At 46.3% G+C, this 9,890-nt stretch overlaps 1 protein-coding gene across 2 annotated transcripts; it reads left to right on the forward strand.

Moving 5' to 3' along the window:
* The first annotated feature begins 7,231 nt into the window (after positions 1–7,231).
* Positions 7,232–8,842, forward strand: LOC105483927 (protein FRG2-like-2). 2 transcript variants are annotated; one of them, XM_071097876.1, is made up of 4 exons: positions 7,232–7,406; positions 7,664–7,744; positions 7,974–8,051; positions 8,376–8,842. In XM_071097876.1, exons 1-4 carry the CDS (start codon positions 7,232–7,234, stop codon positions 8,840–8,842), a joined length of 801 nt encoding a protein of 266 aa, XP_070953977.1. The 2 variants fall into 2 exon arrangements, with proteins under 2 accessions (XP_070953977.1, XP_070953978.1); XM_071097877.1 differs by having other exon boundaries at positions 7,667–7,744.
* The last annotated feature ends 1,048 nt before the right edge of the window (positions 8,843–9,890 follow it).

Here is a 9,890-nt window from a genome sequence, read left to right on the forward strand (position 1 = left end):
GCCATCCAAGCAGTCCTATACAACCGTATTGGCGACATTGGTCTTATCCTAGCTATGACATGATTCCTCCTGCATTACAACTCATGAGACTTTCAACAAATATTAGCCCGAAACTCCAACTCAAACCTCCTTCCACTAATAGGCCTTCTCCTAGCAGCAACAGGAAAATCAGCCCAATTTGGCCTTCACCCCTGACTACCCTCTGCCATAGAAGGCCCACCTCCAGTCTCAGCTCTACTTCACTCCAGCACCATAGTTGTTGCCGGAGTATTCCTACTCATCCGTTTCCACCCGTTAATAGAAAACAATACACTAATCCAAAACCTCACATTATGCCTGGGAGCCGTTACTACTCTATTCACAGCCATCTGTGCCCTCACACAAAACGATATTTGAAACATCGTGGCCTTCTCTACCTCAAGTCAACTAGGCCTAATAAGAGTCACCATTGGTATTAACCAACCATATCTAGCATTCCTACACATCTGCACCCATGCCTTCTTCAAAGCTATACTTTTTATGTGCTCCGGATCCATTATTCATAACCTAAACAACGAACAAGACATTCGAAAAATAGGAGGTCTGTTTAAAACACTACCCCTCACCTCAACTTCCCTAGTTATTGGCAACCTAGCACTCACAGGAATACCTTTCCTCACAGGCTTCTACTCCAAAGATCTCATTATCGAAGCCACAAATACGTCGTATACCAACGCCTGAGCCCTATTTAATACTCTCATCGCCACCTCCCTAACAAGCGCCTACAGTACTCGAACCATTCTCCTTACCCTAACAGGACAACCCCGCTTCCCAGCCCGAATCAACATCAACGAAAACAACCCCGCCCTACTGAACCCAATTAAACGCCTCACAATAGGCAGTATAATCACGGGATTCCCTATCACCAGTAATATCCCCCCTACCTCACTCCCCCAGCCAACAATACCCTTCTATCTCAAACTCTCAGCCCTAGACGCAACTGCTCTCGGTTTCCTAACAGCCCTACACCTCGCCCTTATAACCAACAAACTAAAAGTGAAAAACCCATCACAAATATTCAAATTCTCCAACATACTAGGATACTTCCCCACCACAGTTCACCGTATGATCCCCTAGCAAAACCTACTTAGAAGTCAAAACTTAGCCCTCCTCTTATTAGACTCAACATGGCTAGAAAAATCTATACCCAAAACAATCTCACAAACACATATTACCGCTTCCACAACTGTAACCACCCAGAAAGGCATAATCAAACTCTACTTCCTCTCCTTCCTCATCCCCCTTATCCTGACCCTACTTCTAGTAATATAACCTATTACCCCGAGTAATCTCAATCACAATGTATACACCAACAAACAATGTTCAACCAGCAACCACCGCCAACCAACGCCCATAATCATACAAGGCACCCGCACCAGTACAGTCACCTCGAATTAACCCCGACCCCTCCCCCTCAAAAATCACCCGGTTGCCCATATTATTAAAATTAACCACCACCACTACTTCATCCAAACTTAAAACCCATAAAACCAACCCTACCTCCATCATTAATCCTACCAAAAGACCCCCTAGAACCTCAAGCCCTGAGCCCCATGTCTCAGGATACTCTTCAATGGCCATTGCTGTAGTATAACCAAAGACAACTATCATACCCCCCAGATAAACTAAAAATATCATTAAACCCATATAAGCCGCCCCCCCCAATTTAAAATAATCACACAACCAATCACACCACTAACAATTAAGGCTTAAACCCCCATAAATAGGAGAGGGCTTAGGAGAAAAACCTACAAACCCCATAACCAATGATACACTTAATGTCAATAAAACATATGTCATTGCTTCCATATGGACTCCAACCATAACCAATGATAGGAAAAACCGTCGTTGTACTTCAACTACAAAAGCACCAATGATTCCGGTACGCAAATCCAACCCAATCCTAAAAATCATCAACCACTCCCCCCACCCCACTCCCCACTTCCGGGGCTTCTCCGGCCCCACCCATGCCCAGGCCACAGTGACCTGGGCCCTGTGGGTCCCGGCTTCCGAGGGCGGGCTTGCCCTGGGCTCCTCCGGCATTCCTGAAGGGGTGGAGCCTGTGGGCCTTTATAAGGGCCGCTGGCCGGCTGGGCCGGCCTCCTGGCCGGACCTGCTCGCCGTGCACAGGCCGACTGAGGGGCACTGGAGTCCGCCGGCCTCTCTCTGCCCGTGTCTGTCCGCGAAATTCCGGCCAGGTCTCCCCGCGATGGCTCTCCCGACACCCGGCGACGGCGCCCTCCCGGCGGGAGCCCGAGGACGAGGACGGCGAAGGAGACTCGTTTGGACCCCGAGCCAGAGGGAGGCCCTGCGAGCCTGCTTTGAGCGGAACCCGTACCCGGGCATCGCCACCAGGGAAGAGCTGGCCCAGGCCCTCGGCATTCCGGAGCCCAGGGTCCAGATTTGGTTTCAGAACGAGAGATCGCGCCAGCTGAGGCAGCACCGGCGGGAATCTCGGCCCTGGCCCGGGAAACGCGGCCCGCAAGAAGGCAGGCGAAAGCGGACCGCCGTCACCCGGTCCCAGACCGCCCTGCTCCTGCGAGCCTTCCAGCAGGATCGCTTTCCAGGCATCGCCACCCGGGAAGAACTGGCCAGAGAGACGGGCCTCCCGGAGTCCCGGATTCAGATTTGGTTTCAGAACCGGAGGGCCAGGCACCCGGGCCAGGGTGGCGGGGCACCGGCGCACGCAGGCGGCCCGGGCGACGCGGCCCCCGGCGGGTGTCCCCCCGCTCCCTCGCCGGTCGCCTTCACCCACACCGGGGCGTGGGCAACGGGGCTTCCCGCCCCCCACGTGCCCTGCGCGCCCTGGACTCTCCCACCGGGGGCTTTCGTGGGCCAGGGAGCAGGGGCCGTCGCCCCGCTGCAGCCCAGCCAGGCTGCGCAGGCAGCAGGGATCTCCCATCCTGCCCCGGCAGGCGGGGATTGGGATTTTTCCTACGCTGCCCTGGCGACTCCGGAAGGGGCGCTCTCCCACCCTCAGACTCCCCGGGGGTGGCCTCCGCGCCCGAGCCAATGGCGGGGGGATGGGGACCCGCAGCACCACAGCCTGCCGGGCCCTTGCTCGGTGGGACAGCCTGGGCCCGCTGGAGCTGAGCCGCAGGGCCAGGGTGTGCTGGCGCCGCCCACGTCCCAGGGGAGTCCGTGGTGGGTGCTGAATAATAATTGCATCCTAAAAAAACTCAAAATACTGGACTCAAATGATTCTCCTGCCTTGGCTTCCCAAAGAGCTGTGACTGTAGGCATGAGCCACCATGCTTGGCCTATACCCTAAAAAATTAAAACCATCCTACTTACTAAATTGATGTAAACATGGGAAGACCTAGGTCACCAAAGTGTTAGGACATAAGTAAATAGCTTGGAATATTAACATCCACCTGATGATGCCCTGAGTAAACACGTCCTTCTTTAAAACAATACAAAACAATGCTATTATTCTGAAATATGAAGTTAAAATTTTGTGCAAATAGGTAATATTTAAATTTTTATATATGTATAACATTCATGCAGAAAGACATATACAAAGAAATCACGTAAAGTTCAATCAGTTATTACAAAGTGAACACACGTGTGTAACCTAGAAATAGAACCAGCTTCACTGATGCCCTGGCAACCACTTTCTCTCTTTTCGTTCCCCCAAAGTCACTAAGATCTTAAGGGCTAACATTGTAGATCAACTTTGTTTTCTCACACGTTTTATCACAGAAAATTTAAAACATATACAAAATAAAAGAAACAGTACAATACGCCTGTTACCCAGGCTCATCAATACCTAATAATATGCCAATTTTGTGTTATCTTTACTTCAACTCATTTCTCACACAGAGAAATTGAAGGTAAAATCTTGGCTGAGCACAATGGCTTATGCCTGTGTAATCTCATTACTTTGGAATGACGAGGCAGGAGGATCATTTGAGGTCAGGAGTTTGAGAGCAGCCTGGGCAGCATAGTGAGACCACAACTTCATTTCAATTTTTTTTTTAATTAATCAGGTGCGGTGGTGCATGCCTGGAGTTCCAGCTACTTGGGATGTTGACATAGCAGGATCCCTTGATTCTGGGAGTTTGAGGCTACAGTGAGTTGTGATTGTGCCACTGCACATCAGCCTGGGTGACAGAGTGACTCTGTCTCAAAATAAATAAATAAAGCTTCTATCTTAACTAGCTTTTTACACATAAACACATCCATATAAACAATCCCTCTTTTAACAGTAGAAGTACCAAATTAAAAATCATTAACGTGAACCCATTTTTAACTCAGACTTTACCTTTTAATAAGTTTTTTTTTTTTTTTTTGAGGTAAGATATGCACTCATTGGAAGGTCTAATCTTAGCTGGGCACGGTGGCTCAGGTTTGTAACTTCATCACTTTGGGAGCCAGAGCTCAGGAGTTTGAGACCAGCCTAGGCAACATAACGAGAACTCACTGGGGCAAGATATGAGACCTCATCTCTACAACAATTTTCTAAAAGTTAGTTGGGCACAGTGGCGCACACTTGTCATCACAGCTATTTGGGAGGCTGACTTAGGAAGATCACTGGAGTCTGGGAGGTCAAGGCTGTAGTGAGCTGTGATTGCACCGCTGCACTCCATCCAGAGGGACGAGTGAGGCTCTGTCAAAAAAAGGTGCAATCTTAACTGTACATTTTTGACTCATCAACACATCCATATAAACAATCCCTCTCTTAAAAATAAAAGTATCCAATTTAACAGATATTAATATTCATGGGAATTACCTAGACATTTTTTGTTTGCTTTGGTTTGGATTTTTATTGAAAGGACACACCTAGAAATGTTATTTAAAATCTAGATTTTGATAAAAATAAGCCTGAGTTTTTTATTTTTTTAAGATGAAGTTTTGCTGTGTCACCCAGCTGGAGTACAGTGGCATGATCTCGGCTCACCAAAACCTCTGCCTCCCGAGTTCAAGTGATCCTCCTGCCTCCTGAGTAGCTGGGATTACAGGCGTGAGCCACTACATTCAGCCAATTTTTTTTTTTTTTTTTTTTTTTTGTACAGATGGGGTTTCCTTATGTTGGGTAGGCTGCCCTCGAACTCCTGACCTAAGGTGATCCACCCGCCTTGGCCTCGCAAAGCGCTGGGATTACAGGTGTGAGCCACCGTGCCCAGCCAGGCCTGAGTTTTGCCTGAGCATTTCTCTTTCTAAGAAAGTACAGCATATGGCTGTTACAAGGTCTCTTTTATCTAAAATAGAATTTAATAAATAAAAATTTAAAAAATTTACCTGAGATTAAAGGACAAATCAAAACATGTGTGTAATGTGTTGTCTGTAGAAGTATAGTTTAACAATGACACAAATTATTAATAACCAATAAATGTTATAATAATTTATTAACTAAAATGAACAAAATTCTTATTATTATATCTATGAAAATACTTTCTTAGAGTAAAATATTCTCATATCTTGAGACAGCACTGGTTAAAAACAGCAAAGATTTGCAAGTTGATGTCTTATCAAGTACTTACTTATCAAGTAAGTAGCAGATCCCTCTTCACATCTTTACAGAGTTATCCAAAAAGCAGTAATTTACACAAGAGCAGACAATTTTCCTAGCTTTCTGTTGAGTTTATATGTTAATGTGGTTATAGAATTTAACTCAATTTTCTTATAAAATTACCTGACCAAATTTTATATGATATTATGATATCATAATATATCAAAATTTATTTAGATGTCAAATAAATTTTATATATCATAATATTACACAATGTAACGATATTATAAGTTCCATTTACACTCAGATAATTTCACTAGGCAGTGTCTGTCAACCACTAATATCTTTTTTGGTTCCACTACTTGCACAGATAGCACAGCTGGGAAAACACAGGCTCACCCAACACAGTCTCTTCCCTGCTTCTTTCTCCTCCTCAGGGAATCCGCTCATCAGTCAATCAAGTCATCTGGGCCTGGAGGCTGAGTACTCCCTAACACAGAATGTCTCATTCCTGCATGCTTTCCTCAGCAGACGGGGAGACAAGAAGGAAAACTTCTTGTTGGCTGAACAGGTTTCTCTTTCCTGCCGCTTCTTAGAGCCTCAGCAAGAAGTTTCTGGCTGTAGTTCTACTGGGGGCCTAGACACAGTTAAGGAGAGACTTTTTCAGGATCCTGTCATAGTGACGAGAAAACAAAGAACCGGGAGCATGTCCCAGCAAGTGTTTCAGCCAGGAAACACTTGCTGGGACGTGAACTAACCCTTCTGCAGTCTGAGGGCTCTGACCAGCAGAGACAGACTCTGCTGTAGTAGGAAGGGATGAGGCCGCTGTTCTGAACCTAGAGCTCCACCACACCTTGTTCTGTCTCACTGAGGCAATTTTGAGAGGCTGCCCTGGAATATGTCTTGATGGTGGATGTTGAGAAACAATGTGGGCTTTGATGGGATTCGGGTGGTGTCTGCTGTGTGAAGACAGGAGCTGAATGTTCAGAATCAGGGCTGTTTTTCTTGTGATCAGTTGGGTTACCTGTTTGGAATCAAGTCCATTTTTACTAGCGAGGCTGAATAAATTCCACAGAACACAGTGGTGCTCCCAGGATGACTGAGGCAGGGTGAGAAAGGGGAAATGTTTTTCCACCTAGACTTTTTGCTACCTCAGGAATCAAGGGCTGATTAGGTTAGCACTGGCTCTAATCTAATCAATTCAATTTTATTGCATTTGATCTAATTATCTTCCCCATTTTTAAGGTAGGATGGGCCATTTCATTTGGTATTTATTTTTTCTTTGCATTTTTATTTCATCATATATGTGTGGATCTAACACAATCAACCATAATTTGACATTTGTTGTTTCCAAGCATTTAAGACATTATAATATCTATGTATACAATGTTAACACTATGTATAATAAATTCTCTTTCTGTGCAAAATATAACTGAGACAGAAATCGGAAGACATGATTCCCCGATCTTCTTCTGATCCCTGTGCTCCCGGTTCTTTGTTTTCTCGTCACTATGACAGGATCCTGAAAAAGTCTCTCCTTAACTTGGTCTAGGCCCCCAGTAGAACTACAGCAAGAAACTTCTTTTTGAGGCTCTAAGAAGCGGCAGGAAGGAGAAACCTGTTCGGCCAATAAGAGTCAGCCACGCCCAGCCGAGGGACGTATAAAGGCAGGTCCAGCGGAATAACCCGCAGTCCGCCTTTGGACGTGAAAGAGCGGCCTCCTTTCGCTTGAGCGTCAACATGGGAAAGGGAAATGAAGACCCGGATCTCCACTGCTCCTCCAGGCAGCACCCCACTGACCAGCCCCCCTCCCCACAGGTCTTTACAGAAAGGGGCCCAGATGAGAAGAAACCATTCAAAGGAAAAGGCAAGACGGCCTCCTCCCATTCCCGTGAGAAGCACATACAAAGGCAAGGTAAGGCCTTGGGCTGCTGCCATGGAGGCTGGAAGGAGAGTTGGAATCAGGGATACTGAGCCATGTGTCTTTAGTAGGGTTTTATTTTGAGATTTGGGGATGGGAAATGGCTTGGTGCCCTCAGGGGACTTTGAGAAATGTGTTCCTCGTGATGCTGGCAGAACTTCACATGAAAGACCGATCCGCAAAAACTCATCAGAGATAGACTATGGGACTCTGCCTAGGGAGAGGTGAGTCATCTAAACTTCCTTTTGCAGCAGGATCGGAGCCCAATCCAAACAAGGAGGAGAATTCTGAGGAAACCAAGCTCAAGGCCGGGAACAGCACTGCTGGATCCGGTAAGATTTGACTCTTTCCAGGCAAGAAGGGACAGGGCAGCAACACTGGCTCCCCTGGCCAGAAAACCGAGAGCTCCTTGGCAGCCAGGGTGGCGCAGATCCTGGACACTGGAGAACAGAAGAGAGTTGGGGTTTGGTGGGAACCTGAGCTCCTGTGTGTCCAGGATGGACTAGGAATTTCAGGGTGTTCAGTTGGAGGCACTTTCTCAAACTCTCATTGTATTCACAGAACCAGAGTCCAGCTCATACCGGGAAAACTGCAGGAAAAGAAAAATCAGTTCCAAGGACAGCTGCCAAGACAGAGCAGGTAGAATCTTGGTGTTTTTTGTTGGTGGTGGTAGTGGTGGGTTTTTTTGTTTTTGGTTTGCCCCAAAAGGTAAATAATCAGGAAACTTTTATACGAGGCTTGAGTGGAAAGGGAGTTACTTACTGACAAGTACATTTTTGAGAGCTTAGCACTCTGAGAATATTTGGGGACTCACAAGGGGTTCAGCCTCACTTCATTCCAGTGCTGAGATGGTCAGGAAGGAGTGGGAGAGACAAGTGGGGTTCACCTGGGTGCACAGGGGGTTCTGGAAATGAGGGTCTGTGGGGACTGCTCTGGCGAGTCTCTCACATGCTTTCTTTGCAGGGAACTGTCCAGAAGAAGAGTGCAGCTTGCCGCTGAAAAAAAAATCAAGATCCTCCACTGCTGTGCACAACAGTGAAATCCAGGAGACTTGTGATGGCCACCATGGGGGACATTCCAGGGCTCGCACTGGGCGCAGCCAGCGGCACACGTCTCGGGGCCTACGAGTCCAAACACCGTCACTTCGAAAAAGCTTGGTGACCTCTGTGCGAGCTATGTCGGAGGCTATTTATCAAGACCTAGCCCAGTTGTGGGCACAGCAGATCCGTTCTCCACTGACCTGGGAGCAGCTCACACTGCTCACTCAGCTCTGGGGGCCTCTGTGTGCCCAGGTGCAGACCTTGTATTCCATGTCCACCCAGGCAGCTTATGTCTTCCCTGCTGAGGGCTGGCTTGTCCCAGCCACACTGCCTGGTCCTCGGGATTCAGCCCTGGATAGAGAAGCCCATCCCTGGGCAGGAGATAACTGAGCCTGTCAGTGGATCAGATGAGGCTGAGCTGGGAGCACCCTGACCCTATTCAGCAGAGGATGCATCTCTGGGAATGAGAACAAGGACCTGTTACTTCTCAGATTCTTCCAGATGACCAGCAGTGACAATTTTGGATGCACTGTGTTAATAAATGACAGAACTTGAAGAAGTCATAGGAAAGAAACTTGAGTGGCATACTCAGAATTGTGAGCCTTCCATTTTGCAGAGCACTAAGGCTACAGACAAATTTTATATTTAATGTTAGACATTTGATGCCTTTCGGATGTCTGATGACAGTAGTGCATTTCTGTATAATCAGAAAAATATTAGAATGTAATCATGTGAATTTGCGTATTTTAGATTGTAGAAAAGTAAATATAAAATTATATGCTTTTTTTTTTTTTTTGAGACAGTCTTGCTATGTTACCCAGGCTGGAGTGCAGTGGCACAATCCTAGCTCACTGCAACCTCCGTTTCCTGGGTTCAAACAATTCTCATGCCTCAGCCTCCCAAGTAGCTGGGACTACAGGCAGGTACCACCATGCCTGGCTGAGTTTTTTTCTTGTTTTGTTAGTAGAGACAGAGTTTTGTCACATTGACCAGGTTGGCCTCGAACTCAAGTGATCCGCCAGCCTCCGCCTCCCAGTGTGCTGGGATTACAGGCATGAGCCGCCTTACCAAGAAATTGCTTCTCTTTTAATTCAGAAAAGGTTATAGGCTCTCACTCTTCCAGCCTGAACCCATGGAGTACTAATATCCACAAACCATTAATAGCACTCCCTGTGGGAAAATGTCTATACATTTTTACAGTTTGATATAAGTATAGTAAAATTAATATGCAAGCTATTTACTTTTAATATTTCTACATAAAATTTAAGTCAAGATCTATTAAATGGTAAATGATTGTACTTATTTATTCACCTGCCTCATGTTTTATTTCTTTTTAAATATCCTAAATTTAAATTTTATTGTATTTTATACATTTCAATTGATTGTACTGTATTGCAGGATATGGAGATTTCATCACATACTACAGCACAGTGTATTT

The sequence above is a fragment of the Macaca nemestrina genome, chromosome 6 (genome assembly GCF_043159975.1).
Source record: "Macaca nemestrina isolate mMacNem1 chromosome 6, mMacNem.hap1, whole genome shotgun sequence".
Taxonomy (NCBI): Eukaryota; Metazoa; Chordata; class Mammalia; order Primates; family Cercopithecidae; genus Macaca; species Macaca nemestrina.